Below are 22,562 nucleotides of genomic sequence, written 5' to 3'. Positions count from 1 at the left end.
TGGGAGACTGTGACCTTATTGCAACACTGCATACATCTCTGATTAACATATTTGTGGGAGGGGAGGGTCTAATGTTTTCACATTTTAAAAAGGGCATTTGTAATCAAAACTAAGTAAGTAATTAGTTCCATTCTATAACCGTACTTACTCTAGTGATGGCAATGGGTAGTATGGGGGGACAATTTATCAATCTAAATGCATGTTCTTATTCATACATAGTGCCTTCAGAAAGTATTCACACCCCTTGACTTTTTCCACATTGTTGTGTTACAGCCTGAATAAAACATTTATTTAATTGAGATTTTGTGTCACTGGCCTACACACAATACCCCAGAATGTCAAAGTGGAATTATGTTTTTAGATATTTTTACAAATGAATTACAAATGAAAAGCTGAAATGTCTTGAGTCAGTAAGTATTCAACCCCTGTGTTATGGCAAGCCTAAATAAGTTCAGGAGTAAAAATGTGCTTATTAGCAAGTCACATAAGTTGCATGGATTCACTGAGGTCCCTCAGTCGAGCAGTGAATTTCAACCACAAAGGCCAGGGAGGCTTTCCAAGGACTAGCAAAGGGCACCTAGGGGTAAAAATAAAAAAGCAGACATTGCCTTTGAGCATGGTGAAATTATTAATTACACTTTGGATGGTGTATCAATACACCCAGTCACGACAAAGATAAAAGTGTCCTTCCTAACTTAGTTACCGGAGAGGAAGGAAACAGCTCAGGGATTTCAACATGAGGCCAATGGTGACTTTAAAACAGTTAGAGTTTAATGGCTGTGATAGGAGAAAACTGAGCATGGATCAACAACATTGTAGTTACTCCACAATACTAATCTAAATGACAGAGTGAAAAAAAAGGAAGCCTGTACAGAATAAAAATATTCCAAAACATGTATCCTGTTTGCAACAAGGCAGTAAAGTAATACTGCAAAAAAAATGTGAGAAAGAAATTAACTTTATGTCCTGAATACAAAGCGCTAATGTTTGGGGCAAATCCAACATCACTGAGTACCACTCTTCATATTTTCAAGCATGGTGGTGGCTGCATCATGTTATGGGTATGCTTGTCATCCGCAAGGACTAGGGAGTTTTTTAGGATAAAAATAAACAGAATAAAGCTAGGCACAGACAAAATCCTAGAGGAAAACCTGGTTCAGTCTGCTTTCCAACAGACACTGGGTGTCACAGGGCCAAATATACACGAGTTGCTTACCAAGACGACATTGAATGTTCCTGAGTTGCCTAGTTACAGTTTTGACTTAAAGTCGTCTTGAAAATCTATGGCAAGACTTGAAAAATCGCTGTCTAGTAATGATCAACAATCATCTTGACAGAGCTTGAAGAATTTTTTTAAGAATAATGTGCAAATATTGTACAATCCAGGTGTGTAAAACTCACAGCTGTATTCGCTGTCAAAGGTGATTCTAACATCTATTGACTCAGGGTTGTGCAAAGAAATTGCTACAAAATGTAAAAAAATTTTTTCACTTTGTCATTATGGAGTATTGTGTGTAGATGGATGAGAAAAAAACAATTTAATCCATTTTGAATTCAGGCTGTAACAACAAAAATATGGAATAAGTCAAGGTGTATGAATACTTTCTGAAGGCACTATTTAATTAGTTCATTGGGGTTAAAAAAAAGAAAAAAATCCTATAGAAAAATAAATCTAGTCAGGTTGACTAAATATATCAACCATCCATCCAAACAATATTGCCAAGTCTCACTGCTACTCCATAGCTGCCCAAGAAGACGACCCATTGTGGTTTGGCAAAATTCACACTATAGGGCACTGAGGAGTGAGCTGTGGGTATAGAAATGCCCAATCCCACAACAACCCCTAGTACCTACTCCTTATGGATAGGTGTAAGCAAACTGGTGAAAATGTCACCCAGCATATCTGAGCACAAGTTAATGCTATTACCATATTTCTTACACCTATCAAATTCTCTCAGATCATAGGGGAAAATAGGGGTTAGGGACTAGGAGTTGATGAGGGATTGGGCGTACGAGGAAATGTTTGTCATCTGATTTCACGGGGACAGGAAGACCAGAGTGCATTCTGACTTGACAGCCATTGAAGGAACTGACTAGATGGCTAAACTTGGCAGAGAGAAATGATTCAACACGTTTCATTTCCAAAGAGGAACAAAGGAGATAGATTGGGTGGTAAAAAAAAAAGATGAGCTGCTTGGTCCGCCCCCGTTTTGTTACTGGCTAGAGCTCGTTGTCGGTGTGAGGAGTCTGAATGAGAGGAAGAGGAGTGGCTTAATGCTGCTTGGTCTTGGGCGTTGTGATTCTGCGCACCACACTGTAGAGAACCACAAAGTGCTGAAGAGAGAGAAAAAAAGTGAGAAAGACATTACCCAGCTAGCACATAATGTTCTGAGAACCATATGTTTCTTAGAGCTTGGTGAGAGTGTAGTTGTCCTATGGTTATTTTGCATACAACCTTCCCACAACCTTCTGGGAATGGTGCAGGATACCGAGCTAGCACATAACATTAAACACAGAACCATATGTTTCTTAGGTGGGAATTTCAATACTTCAGCATAACGTTTGATAAAGGTTTCCTCATGGTTCTATTTAAAGTAATGTTCTGAAATTGTTCAGAGAACGTTAAAAAACAATGTTCTTCTGTGGGAATTTCAGTACTTACTATAAAACAACGTTTAAAGAACGTTCTAAGAATGTTATTTAAGACCATACATTCCATTCTCAGTGTCAACAAAACACGCTATCCTCTATCTTGTTAAGTGTGGTCAGGTGTGTTGGCCATGCCCACAAATTGGCCACACCTGATCTTAATGAGTGCTGTTTTCCTTTGAAGTGGGTTTGTTTAAATACACAAAAATGAACAGCTGGCTCAGTGCTCTAATTCCATGGACAGAGAACAGAAGATCATAGGTTCGAATCTCCAGGACACCGTGCCACAAAAACAAATGTGTTTGCATGATTAATGCCTAAGCAAATACATTTCCATATGTCTTATCTGTGCTTGGAGTTCAACAGTTATACCAAAATAATCTTGCAGTGTTATTAAAAGTCTTATTGAAACAATTTATCAGAACGTTATTTAAATTACCTATAACTTCCATTTTCAGGGAACCACAGTAAAACATTCTCAAAACCTAAAAAGTAACGTCCCCAGGACAGCCAAATGTTACTGGTCAGGAAACGTAATGCTTCGTTCCTAGAACCAATGGGAAACCAAAACGTATGTTTCAATAACTTCCATGGAACCAAATGTGCTAGCTGGGTATTGTTAACCTCTTAAATAACCAGGTAAGCCGAACTGAGAAGACAGCATTCATCTGATTTACAGCAATGACCGGGGTAGGAGTTGCAGGGTTAGGCTAGGTCAACAGACTAATGACCAGACATCAAAATAAAACGAGTAGCCATCAGAATGCGGATGTTGTATCGATACATACCTGGATGGACAGATATATCACTCCGAGGTAAGCTGCGATGCAGAATGCCAGAAGCAGGTCAAAGATGGCTGGTTTCACCCTGTTAGGAAAGTGGGTATATAAAATGACAAGTGTAAAAGGGAGAGAAAAAAAACAGATACAAAAGGAAGCCGAAGAGGTTTGAAATTAAAATCAATAGAGCATGCACTAAAGCTCAGCACTCTGAGGGCTAAATACAGGAGGCAGCCATAACGTCTACCTGTAAGCATTCATGGTCTGTTTGAGCTGATCGTAGAAGACAAACTCTGGGTCTCTGGGGGGAGAGAAAAAAGATTGCATTTGTCACTGTAACATCATCCATTTCTAAACCATACAGGTCATTTGTTCAATGAACAACAGTAAATAGAAATACTGTAAAAAAAAAAATCACATTTTGATCCTTACAAATGATCTTCTACAATAAAAGGAGTGATTCTGTCCCCGTTTTTGACCACTACGAGTGCTCTTAGAAGTTCTGTGATTCCTCCACGGCAGAACCACTAGCTGTGGCCAGTCAAGAGGACCATTGACACCTTGTATTAGCCGTAACGCAGAGGTCAGTGACTGGTCACCTCTTGTCAGCCTTGACGTAGTGCCTGCGGACGTCCTTCAGGTACCGTCCCAGGTGGTACTCCAGGGTGCTGACCACGCTGCTGTCCTTGTCCACCAGCTGGGCAGCCCGCGGCTGGGCTGTCAGCCAGTCCACCACCGACGACAGCTGCTCCTCCTGCATCTGCTGGCCGTGCAGGCAACCCACACAGACACACATACTCATAAATCAGTGGCGTATAGTACACACCTTGACACACACTTGCCTTGTTAAGCACACACACACATCGTGACCCCGACTAACTGTCTATGCTATAACAGCTACACACTAACACTAGTCTAATGGGACCACTGGTTGCCCACTGCTCAGGCCAAGCCTCAGGTCAAAGTCCTGGTGTGTATAGCAGCCTTTCAAAAAGGCTTGTTTAAGGTCATGTCAGAGACAGCACAGGGAGGGGACAGTAGGGTCAAGCCACGTTCAATCACTCACCATTTGTTCAGTGAAAATCTGTAGGTCACCTGGGGCACCCTTGACACACGAGAGAGAGAGAGGTCAAACCTGATGTGCAGGACAAAGAGCAACCCACACTGAACCAGAATATAAATGCAACATGTAAAGTGTTGGTCCCATGTTTCATGAGCTGAAATAAAAGATCCCAGAAATGTTCCATATACACAAAAAGCTTATTTCTCTCAAATTTTGAGCAAAAATGTGTTTACGTCGCTGTTAGTGAGCATTTCTCCTTCGCCAAGATAATCCACCTGACAGGTGTGGCACATCAAGAAGCTGATTAAGCAGCATGATCATTACACAGGTGCACATTGTGCTGGGGACAATAAAAGGCCACTCTAAAATGTGCAGTTTTGTCACAACACAATGCCACAGATGTCTCAAGTTTTGAGGGAGCGTGCCATTGGCATGCTGACTGCAGGAATGTCCACCAGAGCTGTTGCCAGAGAATTTAAGGTTAATTTCTCTACCATAAGATGCCTCTAACGTAGTTTTAAAGAATTTGGCAGTATGTCCAACTGGCCTCACAACTGCAGTGTAACCACACCAGCCCAGGACCTCCACATTTACATTTACGCCATTTAGCAGACGCTCTTATCCAGAGCGACTTAGCTGATTCACCTGCGAGATCATATAAGGGTGGTGGGGGCTGAGGAGTATTTCTGTCTGTACTAAAGCCCTTTTGTGGGGAAAAACTCATCCTGATTGGCTGGGCCTGGGTTGCCAGTGGGTGGGCCTTTACTTAACAACAAATTCTTATTTACAATGACGGCCTACTCCGGCCAAACCGGGACGACGCTGGGCCAATTGTGCGCTTCCCTATTGGTCTCCTAATCACGGCCGGTTGTGATACAGCCTGGAATCGAACCAGGGTCTGTAGTGATGCCTCTAGCAATGAAATGCAGTGCCTTAGACCGCTGCGCCACTCGGGAGCCCTCGACTCCCATGGCTGCACCCCTGCCCAGCCATTTGAAATCCATAGATTAGGGCCTAATGAATTTTATTTCAATTGACTGATTTCCTAATATGAACTGTGACCAAGTAAAATCTTTGAAATTGTTGCATGTTTTTGTTCAGTATAAATTTCGAAAGCAACATGAAAAACGGCCATCGACTTTCATGACGTGGCTTTCAATATTGAAAACGTATATGGTGACACCGACATGTTCTACATATCTTTACCTTCTCTGTGAGGTTGTAGATGACTCTGGCCAGCGACTCTGCAATCAGCTTTGTGTTCCTGCTGAGCTTTCTCAGATCCACATGAGGTCTGTAACAGTAAATCGCAGTTAAAATTCACAGTTCAATTATCCAGCAATCAAGAGCAGCTCAACTCGGCAACACGCTGATGGAGAATGTGAGGGGAGCACAAACAGTCCACTACACTGGGCGGGGAGGTGGGGTGGAGGGGAGGTGGGGTGGAGGGGAGGTGGAGTGGAGGTGGCAATGAGAAGGTTGGGAGGATAGACGGTTCACTACAGCGGGACGAAGGGGCACAATCCCAAATCAACCCAGTAGCCCAGTGTTTCTCAACCTTTTTTTGTTTATTCCAGGGGCCAGCAAGCCATGCTCCCATCTCCTTGAGGGACTGCTAACAATAAAACTAAACACAGTATTAGTAACAGTTCATACTCCGGCAAGCAACATCACTTCATCAGATTTTAAGCAACATGGTAGTAACTCCACCTTGCTGTGAGACAGATCTACAAAAAGGTCCCACATCTACTCTCTGATCTAAGTCCCAAAGGCAGCGGTGTAGGCAGGGGGGGAGCAATGTGCGCAGGCTTTCGTTCAATAGATCCAAATGAGCAGTTGATTCTTTGAATGAGGTGTGATAGGTGAGCTGGGCCTAGGCAGGGGTTGGGGGTTGTGGATGGGGGGGTTGGATGCTCGGTCTCTTGGTCGGACTGCAGTAATAAACCCACCCAGCAGGGGGCTCTCCCAATCCATGTTCAGAAGAGGGGGACACTGACCGCACGTCCATGATGCTGGAGCGCTGCACCTCGCGGTGGCTGTTGAGGTGGGACAGCGTGAAGGCCGGCAGCCGGCGGATCCCGAAGCGCTCGTGTTCCCACGCCAGTGTATCGTCCGCCAGGTTTATCTTCTTGTGCACCATTGAGAACTTGACCTCTGGGTACTGGTTGGACGCCACCTGGGGGACAGGGGTTAGAGGTCCGAAAAACTTACAGAGGGAACTTTGAGTGTACATGTAATGTGCTATGAGTGATCAATATATATATATCATTATAAACTGGGCGGTTCGAGCCCTGAATGCTGATTGGCTGACAGCTGTGGTATATCAGACAGTATAACACGGGTATGACAAAACACTTATTTTTACTGCTCTAATTACGTTGATATGCACTTTATAATAGCAATAAGGCACCTCGGGGGGTTGTGGTATTTGGCCAATATACCACGGCTAAGGGCTGTATCCAGGCATTCCTCGCTGCATCCTGCGTAAGAACATCCCTTAGCTGTGGTATATTGGCCATATACCACACCCCTCGTGCCTTATTGCTTAATTATACATCTGTGAATAACATGTGAATTTAAATGATATAAATATATATAGAAATCATTCTACAAAAACAGTTATCATCTATGAAACGTATGTGGTTGGTGTCCTTACAGTCTCCATCTCTTTGAGCAGGGCGTACTGGGCGGTTCCCTCTTTAGGGGGTTTGGACACGTGAAGGTGCAGACTGTCCCCGTTCCCCAGGGTGTCCAGACACAACACAAATGCCACATTGTCCTGCAACAGACTGGAGTCTGCAGAGAGGGAGGAAAGGATCAAGATTAAAGGGAGAAAGGAAAAGAGACAGTGTTTACACTGCCATATCTAACCAAATATACATTTCCATGATTCATGCATGCCTATTGTTTTGCATGCATGACCTCCATTTAATAACACTTGTGGCCGGGATCATGTTTCCTTCCATTTCATTTCCAGTGTGTATTGTACAGATGTCCTTCTGTGTTCCACTGCAGCATAAAATACCCATCCTGTAACTGAGTCTACAGCCTTATCATGTGAGCTTAGTGTACCTGTATGATCCAGGTTGTCCTCCAGCCAGCGCTTGGTGCCTTGGTAGTTGAACTTCCCTCCTCCAGAGACAAAGAAAAGCAGGTTGTATCTAAGAAGACAGCAGGTGTGTTAGAAACGACAGGAGAGGACATTCTTATCAGTGTGGATATTCACACCCCTTGACTTATTCCACATTTTTTTGTGTTACAGCCTGAATTCAAAACGGATTAAACATATGTTTTTTCTCACCCATCTACACACAACACCCCATAATGACAAAGTGAAATTTTAGCAAATGTATTGAAAAAAAATACAGAAATATATAATTTACATACAGTACCAGTCAAAAATTGACACACCTACTCATTCCAGGGTTTTTCTTTATTTTTACTATTTTCTACATTGTAGAATGATAGAGAAGACATCAACACATATGGAATCATGTAGTAACCAAAAAAGTGTTATATATTTTGATTTGTTTTTTATATTTCAGATTCTGCAAAGTAGCCACCCTTTGCCTTGATGACAGCTTTGCACACTCTTGGCATTCTCTCAATCAGCTTCATTTTTTTATTGAAACTTTATTTAACTAGGCAAGTCATTTAAGAACACATTCTTATTTACAATGACGGCCTACCCCGGACAACGCTGGGCCAATTGTGCGCCGCCCTATGGGCCTCTTAATCACGGCCGGAAGTGGTTCAGCCTGGATTCGAATCAGGGACTGTAGTGATGCCTCTTGCACTGAGATGCACTTGGGAGCAGCGGTCTACCTGGAATGCAATTCAATTAACAGGTGTGCCTTGTTAACCTGTTAGGGCTAGGGGGCAGCATTTGCACGTCTGGATAAAAAAAATGTACCCGATTTAATCTGGTTACTAATCCTACCCAGTAACTAGAATATGCATATACTTATTATATATGGATAGAAAACACTCTAAAGTTTCTAAAACTGTTTGAATGGTGTCTGTGAGTATAACAGAACTCATTTGGCAGGCAAAACCCTGAGACATTTTCTGACAGGAAGTGGATACCTGATGTGTTGTATAGACTTTAAACCTATCCCATTGAAAAACACAGGGGTTTAGGAATATTTTGGCACTTCCTATTGCTTCCACTAGATGTCACCAGCCTTTACAAAGTGTTTTGAGTCTTCTGGAGGGAGATCTGACCGAACAAGAGCCATGGAACGATGATGTCCCATTAGACACCTGCGCGCGAGTTCATGTTGGGTACCCTCGTTCCAATACGTTATAAAAGAGTATGCCATTCGTCCACCTTGAATATTATTCATGTTCTGGTTAAAAAAGGCCCTAATGATTTATGCTATACAACATTTGACATGTTTGAACGAACGGAAATATATTTTTTCCCCTCGTTCATGACGAGAAGTCCGGCTGGCTTAGATAATGTGCGAACAAGACGGAGATTTTTGGACATAAATGATGAGCTTTTTTGAACAAAACTACATTCGTTATGGACCTGTGATACCTGGAAGTGACATCTGATGAAGAGAATCAAAGGTAATGGATTATTTACATAGTATTTTCGATTTTAGATCTCCCCAACATGACGTCTAGTCTGTATCGCAACGCGTATTTTTCTGGGCGCAGTGCTCAGATTATTGCAAAGTGTGATTTCCCAGTAAGGTTATTTTTAAATCTGGCAAGTTGATTGCGTTCAAGAGATGTAAATCTATAATTCTTTAAATGACAATATAATATTTTACCAATGTTTTCTAATTTTAATTATTTAATTTGTGACGCTGACTTGACTGCCGGTTATTGGAGGGAAACGATTTCCTCAACATCAATGCCATAGTAAAACGCTGTTTTTGGATATAAATATGAACTTGATAGAACTAAAAATGCATGCATTGTCTAACATAATGTCCTAGGAGTGTCATCTGATGGAGATTGTAAAAGGTTAGTGCATCATTTTAGCTGGTTTTATGGTTTTGGTGACCCTGTCTTTGAATTGACAAAACATTACACACAACTCTTGTAAATGTACTGTCCTAACATACTCTAAATTTATGCTTTCGCCGTAAAACCTTTTTGAAATCGTAAAACGTGGTTAGATTAAGGAGATGTTTATCTTTCAAATGGTGTAAAATAGTTGTATTTTTGAAAAATTTGAATTTTGACATTTATTTGGATTCAAATTTGCCGCTCTTGAAATGCACCTGCTGTTGATGGAGTGCACCACGGGTGGCACGCTAGCGTCCCACCTAGCCCATAGAGGTTAAAAGAACATTTGTGGAATTTCTGTCCTTCTTAATGCATTTGAGCCAATCAGTTGTGTTGTGACAAGGTAGGCGTGGTATACAGAAGATAGCCCTATTTGGTAAAAGACCAAGTCCATTTTACAGCAAGAACAGCTCAAATAAGCAAAGAGAAAATACATTCCATCATTACTTTAAGACATGAAGGTCAGTCAATCCGGAAAATGTCAAGAACTTTGAAAGTTTCTTCAAGTGCGGTCGCAAAAACCATCAAACGCTATGATGAAACTGGCTCTCATGAGGACCGCCACAGGAAAGGAAGACCCAGAGTTACCTCTGCGGCAGAGAATAAGTTCATTACAGACACATCTCAACATCAACTGTTCAGAGGAGACTGTGTGAATCCGGCCTTCATGGTCGAATTGCTGCAAAGAAACCACCACTAAAGGACACCAATAAGAAGAAGAGACTTGCTTGGCCCAAGAAACACGAGTAATGGACATTAGACTGTGCTTTGGTCTGATGAGTCCAAATTTGAGATTTTTGGTTCCAACCACCATGTGTTTGTGAGAAACAGAGTAGGTGAACGGATAATCTCCGCATGTGTGGTTCTCACCGTGAAGCATGGAGGGGGAGGTGTGATGTGGGGTGCTTTGCTGGTGACAATGATTTATTTAGAATTCAAGGCACACTTCAACAGCATGGCTACCACAGCATTCTGCAGCGATACGCCATCAAATCTGGTTTGTGCTTAGTGGGACTATCATTTGTTTTTCAACAGGTCAATGACCCAACACATCTCCAGGCGGTGTATGGGCTATTTGAGCAAGAAGGAGAGTGATGGAGTGCTGCATCAGATGACCTGGCCTCCACAATCACCCAACCTCAACCCAATTGAGATGGTTTGGGATGAGTTGGACCGCAGAGTGAAGGAAAAGCAGCCAACAAGTGCTCAGCATATGTGGGAACTGCATCAAGACTTGGAAAAGCACTCCAGGTGAAGCTGGTTGAGAGAATGCCAAGAGTGTGCAAAGCTGTCATCAAAGCAAAGGGTGGCTACTTTGAAAAACCTAAAATATGACAAAAAAAAGAAAACTTGCACACTGCTCTTGATAGTATAACTGCTCAGAGCTTCTGATGAAAACCTTGAGTATCAAAGCTCATTAAAGAGCAGTTTGCAGGTTTCTTCTTTTTTTTTCATCTTATTCAACTGTTACCATGCATCTGCAACAAAGATAGCTCAGATGTGCGAGTGCCTTGTGTATTAAGAATCTAAAATATATTTTGATTTGTTTTACACTTTTTTGGTTACTACATGATTCCATGTGTTATTTCATAGTTTTGATGTCTTCCCTATTAATCTGCAATGTAGAAAATAGTCAAAATAAAGAAAAACCCTGGAATGAGTAGGAGTGTCCAAACTTTCGACTGGTACTGTAAGTATTCATACCGAGTCAATACTTTTTAGAAGTACCTTTGGGAGCGATTACAGCTGTGAGTCTTTCTGGGTAAGTCTCTAAGAGCTTTCCAAACCTGGATTGAGCAACATTTGCCCATTATTCTTTTCAAAATTCTTCACGATCTGTCAAATGGGTTGTTGTAGACAACCATTTTCAGGTCTTGCCATAGATTTTCAATTAGATTTAAGTCAAAACTGTAACATGCCCACTCAGGAACATTCACTATCTTCTTGGAAAGCAACTTCACTGTAGATTTGGCCTTGTGCTTTACGTTATTGTCCTGCTGAAAGGTGAATTCACCAGATTTTCCTCTAGGATTTTGCCTGCGCTTAGCTCCATTCCGTACATTTTTTATCCTGAAAAACTCCCCAGTCCTTAACGATTACATACATACCCATAACATGATGCTGCCACCACTATGCTTGAAAATATGGAGAGTGGCACTCAAAAGTGTTGTATTGGATTTTCCCAAACAAAACACGTTGTAGTCTGGACAAAAAGTGAATTGCTTTGCCACATTTCCTGCTGTATTACTTTAGTGCCTTGTCACAAACAGGATGCATGTTTTGAATATTTTTATTCTGTACAGGCTTTGTTCTTCTCCCTCTGTCAATTAGGTTAGTATTGTGGAGTAACTACAATGTTGTTGTCCATCCTCAGTTATTTTCTCCTATCACAGCCATTAAACTCTGTAACTGTTTTAAAGTCACCATTGGCCTCATGGTGAAATCCCTGAGCGGTGATTGAATATCTCTATGTCAGCATTTTTTAAAAATGTAACTACCAATAGCTTCCCTTCTTTGCGAGGCATTGGAAAACCTCCGGGGTCTTTGTGGTTGAATCTCTGGTTGAAATTCAATGCTCGACTGAAAGACCTTATAGATAGTTCTATGCGGAAATGAAGTAGTCATTCAAAAATCATCTTAAACACTATTATTACACACAGAGTGAGTCCATGCAATTTATTATGTGACTTGTTAAGCAAATGTTTATTCCTGAACTTATTCAGGGTTGATAACAAAGTAGTTAAATACTTAATGACTCAAGACATTTCAGCTTTTCATTTGTAATTAACTTGTAGAAATGTAGAAAAACAGAATTCCTCTTTGACATTATGGGGTATTGTGTTTAGGCCAGTGACAATCAAATCTCAATTTCAACCATTTTAAATTCAGGCTGTAACACAACAACATTTGTAAAAAGTCAAGGGGTATGAATACCTTCTGAAGGCACTGTGCATGTTGGGAAAGCGAATGTAAAAACATACTGTGTAATATTATAGGGGAAAGGCTACAGTCAGTTAATATGCCTCTCTGAATACAAGGGTCACGCAATCTGCAATTCCTCTGCAACACATAACACTGACATGTACTTTTGCGTCCTGACGACTGCACCTTTCACCCCTGCTCTCTCTATGTAGGAGGGGCTTTGTGCAGCCCTGTTCCTTTTTACTAGTGATACGCAAACAGCCCATATGCAAAGTTACCAGTGGTTACTGGTTAGCTTTTTCCATTTGGTCAGTATGGAGAATACACCAACACAAGAGCTCACCTAACACAATGGAGAACAGCCAGCGTGCCATTACATTTACACTAACGTGGCCCCTCGTCTCAAACAGCACTCACACTCCGGAGTACACTTCGTCTAAGAATCGACAAATGTCTTCTAAGAACCACATCCTTTCTACTCTATTACTAAAACTAATTGACTCTTAAAAGCAAAGTGCTTTTGTGAACACAGGAAGAGCTGTTTTCTGACCACTGTAAGAGGTTTATTATTTTAGTTGTGAGTTTTACACGTGGAGTGCGATTTTCCTAAAGGGTGTGGAATGCTTAGACACAAGGAAAGAAACATGTGGATAGCATTGTAATAAGCCTGATTTCTCTGAGGAGCTGTGGACCGTGCTCACCCAGCGTGTGTCCTCTTGTAGGTGTAGAGTCTGGAGAAGAGCCTGGCTAACTCCAGCAGCATAGACACCCCACTGCCGTTAGAGTCTGCTCCATAGGACAGCCACTGGACAGAACAACACCAAAGTCAACACATTTAATTAGCATCTTCACTTCTGGTGGAGGAGAATTCTGCAACATCAATAAACAGAACTATGATACAGTAAAAAAGCTGATAAATATAGCATGGAATATATTGAGGTGTATTAAGGGAGAGCTGGGTGTACCGGAGCGACACCAAAGGAGTCGTAGTGAGCCACCAGGACAATGGTGGGCAGGTCCTCTCCTCCAGTTCCAGCCAGTCGCCCCTAGGAGAGGACAGAGACACAGTTATTAGACAAAAGTACATTGTGTATCAGTTCTATAACATCTCGAAACAACAATATACTACTACATTAATGTTCTGTGATGTTTCATGTGGACTCCAGGAAGAGTAGCCGCTGCTTTAGCAACAGCTAAATGGGGCTCCTAATAAAATACTACATTTGCGGTCATCTTATATGAAAGTAAAGTATGTAGCCAAGGGTATGAGACTTAAGACAACAATTAAGACAGGCGTGGAATATCTACCACAAGGACTTAAACCCATTATGTGAAACAATGCCATTGACTGGTGGCCGTATGCATTAGGTAGAAAGGAACGCTTGGGGCCTCAGGAAATCTACTGGGGTCCCCTAATCTCCTACTACAGGGCCAAATCCATTATTCCCCTGGGTTTGACACCTACCTTAGTTCAACACACACACACACACACACACACACACACAAGGTTAAGAAAACTAACACATTATTTGCTTCTAAATCACTTAACACCTTAAGTGTGAGCAGTGTGTTAATGTGAGTACTCCTCCACTGGTAGCCTAATATCATAAAATGTGTCACCCATTAACAAAAACGTGGATGTCTGGATTAAATGTCACAGAGCTACATAAAGCATTAAAACAGATAAAGGATAGTGGTTTAACCTTAAGGATTCTCACCTCTAGACTGGTAATGGCCCAGTCACTCACTGCCTTGCTCTGAGCCCCACTCGTCACCATCTGAAAGCCATTGGCTGTGGCTGTGTGGATCAGCACTGTGAAGACATGGGGAAACGGCGTCATTAAATCCCTAGAAAGAATTTCCTCTGACAGCGTTTCGACCGACAGTTTTCAACACAGTATTTGTAAATGTCCTGCACCTTCAGCTGCAGAGGAGGAGCCCTGGGAGGAGGAGGAGGTGAGGGTCTGTGTGTAGATGGAGAGCAGCTCATCATCCTCCAGAGCAAAGTAAACCGGGACAACGGTCTCTGTGGCCAGCATCTCTGGCTCCAGCTCCATGAACTGCTACAATGTAGAGGAATAAGGAATGCCAGGTTATCATTCACAAGACAACAACACTACCAGGGCAGCAGTGTGAAGGTGAAACAGCATACCACTTGGACACGTTGGCCTACTTCACTCCAGCAAGTCTGGTTTTTCAAGCTTTGCTTTGAGTTACAACTGATAAGGAGGGAGTGTTGTGACTGACAGTTTTCCTTGAGACTGACAGAAACTAACTTTACAAGAACACCAAAGGAGGTCTAGCTTTAAAAGCAACTCAGGACCTTGCCTCTTGATTTGACTAGTTTGATGAACGGTCATAAAACCCACTCATAAGGCATTATAATGCATTATTACCTGCACTATGTCCTGCGGCATGGTGGACATATTCTTGGGGAGAATGATGACCACAGCCCCAGCGGACTGGCGCAGGGCTTTCTGATACCTCTCATAGGAGAAGTCCACCAGCCGCATGATGACACAGCGGCGGCTTAGCACTTCCGCCTCCACAGTACGCGCCTCTGTGTTCAATATGGCATTCCTGGTACCTGGGAATCACAAGTGGGATCAGGTCAGCTGGGGAGGGATGTGTAGAAACACCATTTATGCTATGCTGTAGTAGTAGGCTACTAGGCAGGGCAAACTCGTTTTTGTGATTTCATCAAAATATATCAATCACAGCACCGTTTTTTATCATTCAGATGTTTTTACCTGATTTAAGTACAATACCATTGGAAATGAATGTTGAAAGTTCAATTTATATTCCTAAAACTTAAGTTGAAAATTATGCCGCCACTGTTTCCAAGACATTTTAACTATTTAACTGTACTAGAATGCTTAAAAGGCCGCTAAAATGTTAAATATCGGTATCGTTTTTTTTTGTCAAGGAAAATATTGGATATCGGTATCAGGCAAAAATGTCATATTGGTGCATCACTAGAAAGAATTTTGTAAGAAGTTGGGTGATTAATAAAACAGATACAGTAAGATAGTATAACCTTGCCTAATTCCTCTCTTTAACTCAAACCTAGGTGAGGTGCCATATTTCAGTTAGATAGAGATATTTCCATTTGGATAGAGAGTCTTAACAGCCTTACAGAAAAAAATCCCCAAAGCCAAATTTCTCAAGGGAGTGTAAGAGGAACTGATGCTCTACTGTGTCAAATTCTTTATAAAAATAAATAAAAATAGCTATCCTCGGTTATTAGGTCTGAGTAGTCAGGTATGTCTAATACTAGTCTGATATTGTTAGAAATATGTCTGTTCATCATAAAGCAAGACTGTGTTTCATCAATGATTTCATCCAGGACTTCTTTAATTATTTTTGCAAGTAGTAAGGCTAATATCTTAGTCATTACTAAGAAGACAAACTTCTTTTTTAGGCTTAGGTATCAGTGTTATTAACCCCTGACTCATTGTAGGAGGGAGAACATTGTTTTTAATACTCTCTAAAAAGACTTAAAGTAGGAAGGGAGCTACTTGTTCAGAAAATAACTAGAAGGCCAGCATCCCAGAGTCACCTCTTCACTTTTGACGTTGAGACTGTTTTTTTGCAGGTATTATTTAATGAAGCTGCCAGTTGAGGACTTGTGAGGCATCTGTTTCTCAAACTAGACACTAAGGTACTTGTCCTCTCGTTCAGTTGTGCACCGGGGCCTCCCACTCTTTCTATTCTGGTTAGAGACTGTTTGCGTTGTTCTGTGAAGGGAGTAGTACACAGCATTGTACGAGATCTTCAGTTTCTTGGCAACTTCTCGCATGGAATAGCCTTCATTTCGCAGAACAAGAATAGACTGACGAGTTTCAGAAGAAAGGTCTTGTTTCTGGACATTTTGAGCCTGTAATCGAACCCACAAATGCTGATGGTCCAGATACTCAACTAGTCTAAAGAAGGCCAGCATATTGCTTCTTTAGTCAGAAGAACAGTTTTCAGCTGTGCTAACATAATTGCAAAAGGGTTTTTTAATGATCAATTAGCCTTTTAAAATTATAAACTTGGATTAGCTAACACAACGTGCCATTGGAACACAGGAGTGATGGTTGCTGATAATGGGCCTCTGTACGCCTATGAAGATATCCATAAAAAAAAAAAAATCTGCCATTTCCAGCTACAATAGTCATTCACAACATTAACTATGTCTACACTGTAGTTCCGATCAATTTGATGTTTGTTTTTTAATGGACACGTTTTTGCTTTTCTTTCAAAAACAAGGACATTTCTAAGTGACCCCACACTTTTGAATGGTAGTGTGTATATATATATATATATATATATTAAATCTTTATATACAGTGCCTTGCGAAAGTATTCACTCCCCCTTGGCATTTTCCTTATTCTGTTGCCTTACAACCTGGAATTAAAATAGTTTTTTTTTGGGGGGGGGGGTTGAATCATTTGATTTACACAACATGCCTACTACTTTGAAGATGCAAAATATTTTTTGGGTGGAAACAAACAAATAAAAACTTGAGCGTGCATAACTATTCACCCCCCCCCAAAGTCAATAATTTGTGGAGCCACCTTTTGCAGAAACTACAAGTCTATTGGTATATGTCTCTATAAGCTTGGCAGATCTAGCCACTGGACTTTTAACCCATTCTTCAAGGCAAAACTGCTCCAGCTCCTTCAAGTTGGATGGGTTCCGCTGCTGTACAGCAATCTTTAAGTCAACCACAGATTCTCAATTAGATTGAGGTCTGGGCTTTGACTAAACCATTCCAAGACATGTAAATGTTTCCCCTTAAACCACTTGAGTGTTGCTTTAGCAGTATGCTTAGGGTCATTGTCCCGCTGGAAGGTGAACCTCCATCCCAGTCTCAAATCTCTGGAAGACTGAAAACATGTTTCCCTCAAGTATTTCCCTGTATTTAGCACCATCCATCATTCCTTCAATTCTGACCAGTTTCCCAGTCCCTGCTGATGAAAAACATCCCCACAACATGATGCTGCCACCACCATGCTTCACTGTGGGGATAGAGTTCTCGGGGTGATGAGAGGTGTTGGGTTTGTGCCAGACATAGCGTTTTCTTTGATGGCCAAAAAGCTACATTTTAGTCTCATCTGACCAGAGTACCTTCTTCCATATATTTGGGCATTCTCCCACCTGCCTTTTGGCAAACACCAAATGTGTTTGCTTATTTTTTTCTTTAAGCAATGGCTTTTTTCTGGCCACTTCGATTAAGTCTAGCTCTGTGGAGTGTACGGCTTAAAGTGGTCCTATGGACAGATACTCCAATCTCCACTGTGGAGCTTTGCAGCTCCTTCAGGGTTATATTTGGTCTCTGTTGCCTCTCTGATTAATGCCCTCCTTGCCTGGTCCGTGAGTTTTGGTGGGCGGCCTTCTCTTGGCAGGTTTGTTGTGGTGCCATATTCTTTCCATTTTTTAATGATGGATTTAATGGTGCTCTGTGGGATGTTCAAAGTTTCAGATCTTTTTTTAATAACCCAACCCTGATCTGTACTTCTCCACAACTTTGTCCCTGACCTGTTTGAAGAGCTCCCTGGTCTTCATGGTGCCGCTTGCTTGGTGGTGCCCCTTGCTTAGTGGTGTTGCAGACTCTGGGGCCTTTCAGAACAGGTGTATAGATACTGAGATCATGTGACACTTAGATTGCATCTGAAGGTAATCGGTTGCACCAGATCTTATTTAGGGGCTTCATAGCAAAGGGGGTGAATACATATGCACTCACCACTTTCCGTTTTTAATTTTTTAGAATTTTGAAACAAGTTATTTTTTTCATTTCACTTCACCAATTTGGACTATTTTGTGTATGTCCATCACATGAAATCCAAATAAAAATCCATTTTAATTACAGGTTGTAATGCAACAAAATCGTAAAAACGGCAAGGGGGGGTGAACACTTTTGCAAGGCACTGTATTATCCAGTTTATTTTGTAACTCAATCAGTTCCACCTTCTCCTCCCCCGAGAGGCCGGCTGAGGACCTCTGAGAAAGGGAAGGTATCTTAATGATCACCTTTTCCTCTTCAGCTCTTCTGGTCTTAGCAAGATTACTACCATATTTTATTTTATTTTGGGTCTTTGGCCACTTCAAATTTAAAGAGCTCCCAGTTCTTGCAATAAGATGCACAAGCCCTTTCCCAAAAATGTGAGAGAAGACATCGTAATGTCATTGTAACTGATCACAAGACAAATAAAGTGACCAAATGTGGTCACAGTCCGAGTGTAGAATATTACTACCAAAGGTATTTTTCATTGTAATGACTCCAGCGGCGCGTTCAGAGCCATGAGAAAGCCAAATATCGTTGCCCCACTTCCAGAAAGTTTGAGATGTATATCTGTTACATCTGCTATCCAACGCATCAACAGATTACACATCAATTTTCAGTTAAAACCTTGCACATGAATTATACTACAATGATGGCATATCCTAAAATAACACTTATTTCCCATTTGACCCATATTTTAATTGCATAGACAATCAGGGGAAATCCAGAGTCACAAGCATATGAAGATGGCTTGCTAGAAGGGTGATGTTCCTCCAGCTGCGCCCACATGCAGGAACCAATGGGATACTAGGGGGGGATGCCCACACGCAGGAACGCCCCGAATTGCGGGCCCCAATAACACACTCGTTAGCTAGCGCGCTAACGTTAGCTAGCTAGGACTGTGCAATAACAGAGAGCGTTTATTTAGCAAAAGAGCTATGCCTTATATCGTGGTAGCTAACTACAGGACTGCATTTCCATTCAATAATTGCACCAAATACAAATTTTAAATGCTTACCGTACGGTTGTCCCTGCAGGTCATACTGCTGCATGCGGTACACGGTGAATTCATGTGCCGCTTCGGCTGGAAGGGGTGAGACGAGAATCAGCACCGCGGGGATAAACACAATGAAAGTCAGGGGGAAAGAGGACTTAAACATGTTATCGAACACCTCACTAGCCTCCTCAAACATCTTGATCTTGGTATTATGGTCTAAACAACAGTAAATTGATAATCTAGGCAGTTGCCGGATCGCATCTAGTCGCTAGCCTAGCTGTCATTCACAAACACAGTCGACACAAGTGCATTTTAATATGGCAAAAAGCTTGGCCACCTAACTAAACACGCACGAGCTTGCTTTTTGAATGGCATAGACATATTATTGTTACGTCTTCCATATCTGTAATGAACATTCTTTATCATAAAACATTCATATCATAATTTGTCCCATTCATTTATTTAATGAGAATATTAATCACTGTGAATTTACGAAATCTTTGCTGCTAAGGGTCCTACAGGGGCCATCAAAGACAGCTTCGTGAATTTTAGGCGAGGCTGTGCAGTTGATGAATTTAACGGCAGGGGTCAGTAAAGACCAGAGATGGTCATACCTTGACGGTATACTGCCAATAAACCCTGGATTACAAAATGCTATGTATTGGCCATTATAAACTGAGTGGTTTGAACCCTGAATGCTGGTTGGCTGACAGCCATGGTATATCAGACCGTATAAAATATTTGTTTTTCCTGCTCTAATTACGTTGGTCACCAGTTTATAATAGCAATAAGGCACCTCAGGGGTTTGTGGTATATAGCCAATATGCCACGGCTAAGGGCTGTGTCCAGAACAGCCCTTAGCCGTGGTATATTTGCCATATACCACACCCCCTCGGGCCTTATTGCTTAATTGAGAGGCTTTGGCCATATGAAACTCTGTGGCCATACTGTACAGTCTTTGCTTTGGCCAAAGATTATGGATATACTGACAAGATACATCTCTCCGCCATAACAAAGCGGAATAAATCTCTCCGTTCACAAAGTGGCACTATAGCTCCCGCCTATCCTTTCTTTGGATAGGTGGATACATCTCATTATTGTAATCCTTTTTAAAATGTTCGATGAGGGTTGTTTACGTCAATGGAGAGAGACGCTACTAGCTTCATGTCATGAATATGCATAGCCAACTCTGATATAAAGTGTTTTTCTCAAAGTTGCCTGGATGTCAGTTAAGTAAAAAATATTTTAAAGTACTACTTAGTAGTTTTTTGGGGTATCTGTACTTTACTATTTATATTTTTGACTACTTTTTATTTTACTTCACTACATTAGTAAAGAAAATTATGTACTTTTTACTCCATACAGTACTCGTTACATTTTGAATGCTTAGCAGGACAGAAAATTGTCAAATTCTCACACTTATTAAGAGAACTTCCCTGGTCATCCCTACTGCTTCTGACCTGACAGACTCACTAAACAAATGCTTTGTTTTTAAATTATGTCTGAGTGTTGGAGTGTGACCCTGGCTATCCATAAATTAAAAAAAACAAGGAAATTGTGCCGTCTGGTTTGCTTAATATAAGGAATCTTTTATTATTCCTACTTTTACTTTTGATACTTAAGTATATTTTAGCAATTACATTTACTTTTGATACTTAAGTATATTTATCACCAAATAATTTTAAACTTTTACTCAAGTAGTATTTTACTGGGTGACTTTCACTTTACTTGAGTCATTTTCTCTTAAGGTATCTTTTCTTTTACTCAAGTATGAGAATTGAGTACTTTTTCCACCACTGAGTACACCCAAAACAATGAAACTTCTTTTTGATCAAATAAACCTCATGTAGCAAATAATGGTGCGTTCAAAACAACTGGGAACTTAATAATGTCAATGATTTTCAGGTCGTCAGTGATCTTCAGGTCGGAAAGTTGGAGCTCTAGAAAGAGGCCCGAGTTGGAATTATGAGGTCTGAGCTCATTTTTTTTTTTTAGTTCCCAAGTTGTTTTGAACACTGCATAAGCCTTACATTTTTTTGTTGACCAAATTCTACAGTTTCTCATAGAGTACCACAGAGTCATAATACCCATAAAACCTAGCAGTCAAACAGGGAAATCGTTTTTCCACCATTCATTTTTTCCGATAGGGGATTTTAGAAACACAGGGCTGCATTTCATGTAGGCTTACCCTGACGTGAAGTTTTGATAGCAATGTAAATTTCTCTAGGACAAGGTGACTTTTATCAATATATTCACCTGCATTCAACCCAAAAATCAAGCGCTAATTAGCTGCTAATTTGGCTATCACAAAGAACTACAAATGCCATGATGATCTGGATTAACTATCTAATGTTAGCTAGGTAGTTATTAATAAATTGGCAACATTTCTTTAAATGGACAATTCTGTGAACTGTCTTGTGTAAGTTTTAAATTCACACAATACCTGTTAGCAAAGGTGTCAGTTAGAGATGATGTGCAGGAGCTTGCAGGGATTTGTAGTTTTGCATGATGTCTACTTTGATGCTAATTAGCATTTTCAAATCTGAGAGTAAATAGAGCCGAATATATTGATAAAAGTCACCTTGTCCGAGAGAGATTCACATGGTTCTCAAAACGTTACACAAGGGTAAGCCTACACGAAACACAGTCCTTATTTTAAGTGTTTCTAAAATCCTCTATGGGAAAAATGAATGGAGGAAAAACGATTGGAACCATTTTCCCGTTTGACCGCTAGGTTTTATGGGTATTATGACACCTCGTGGGGCTTTATTGACCGGCATATAAAAACTCCCTGCTTGGTGGGCGAAACAATGAAAAAAACGCCACCTGCTCGAGGGAGACAGATTTACCGCCTTGTTGGGCCTCTCTCCTCATCTTCCTCTGCTTTGGCTTTGAAGCCACCGGTCGGCCATATTGGCACTCCTCAGTAGGAGCAGAGCTCTGGATCGGGTTTGTTCAACCATTCTTGTGGGGAAAATGAATGGGGAAAAAATAGGGTTTTGGGATAAACGCTGAAAATAAAGTCTGAGGTGAACACAGGCTTTTGCTTCAAAATTCATAAAAATTCCGCTAGCTGATGAAGATGATCTCATAGAACAAAATGTATACAATCTCCTAAACCTGGGTTTTTACCACAGACCTTATTTTCAGAGTTTATCCATAAACCCTGCAAGAACTCTATTCATTTTCCATAGAGCTTGCCAGCTTGTAGTCCTAAAAAATGGAAAATAGTTATTTCTGGTGCTTTCAGCCATTCCTATGGAGAAAATTCATGGGGAAAGAATATGGTTTTGGGATAAACACAGAAAATAACATCTTAGGTTAACACAGGCTTAGGAGATCTTACATGTTTTGTTCTATGAG

At 41.1% G+C, this 22,562-nt stretch overlaps 1 protein-coding gene across 4 annotated transcripts; it reads right to left on the bottom strand.

Annotated features, from left to right (window-relative positions):
• Positions 1-975: 975 nt before the first annotated feature.
• LOC106613668 (nicalin-1) lies at positions 976-19,510 on the bottom strand. 4 transcript variants are annotated; one of them, XM_014216168.2, is made up of 15 exons: positions 19,221-19,510; positions 14,832-15,022; positions 14,354-14,498; positions 14,154-14,248; positions 13,401-13,481; positions 13,137-13,240; positions 7,564-7,652; positions 7,148-7,287; positions 6,441-6,667; positions 5,698-5,785; positions 4,495-4,533; positions 4,028-4,191; positions 3,676-3,729; positions 3,438-3,516; positions 976-2,334 (listed from the first exon to the last, which is right to left on the bottom strand). In XM_014216168.2, exons 1-15 carry the CDS (start codon positions 19,393-19,395, stop codon positions 2,272-2,274), a joined length of 1,734 nt encoding a protein of 577 aa, XP_014071643.2. In that variant the 5' UTR covers positions 19,396-19,510; the 3' UTR covers positions 976-2,271. The 4 variants fall into 4 exon arrangements, with proteins under 4 accessions (XP_014071643.2, XP_014071644.2, XP_014071645.1 ...); XM_014216169.2 differs by having other exon boundaries at positions 977-2,334; positions 4,028-4,188; XM_014216170.2 differs by having other exon boundaries at positions 978-2,334; positions 6,489-6,667.
• Positions 19,511-22,562: the final 3,052 nt, after the last annotated feature.

This window comes from Salmo salar, chromosome ssa10 (genome assembly GCF_905237065.1).
Source record: "Salmo salar chromosome ssa10, Ssal_v3.1, whole genome shotgun sequence".
Taxonomy (NCBI): domain Eukaryota; kingdom Metazoa; phylum Chordata; class Actinopteri; order Salmoniformes; family Salmonidae; genus Salmo; species Salmo salar.
Note: the sequence above shows the minus strand (reverse complement) of the source record. Positions and strands in the feature narration are given on the sequence as shown.

Coding starts and splice junctions, on each gene's coding strand:
- LOC106613668 (XM_014216168.2), bottom strand. CDS start 19,395: ATGTTTGAGGAGGCTAGTGAGGTGTTCGATAACATGTTTAAGTCCTCT. Junction 7,288..7,563: donor GGACAACCTGGATCATACAG/GTACACTAAGCT, acceptor CCCTCTCTGCAG/ACTCCAGTCTGTTGCAGGAC. Junction 3,517..3,675: donor CAGACCATGAATGCTTACAG/GTAGACGTTATG, acceptor CTTTCCTAACAG/GGTGAAACCAGCCATCTTTG.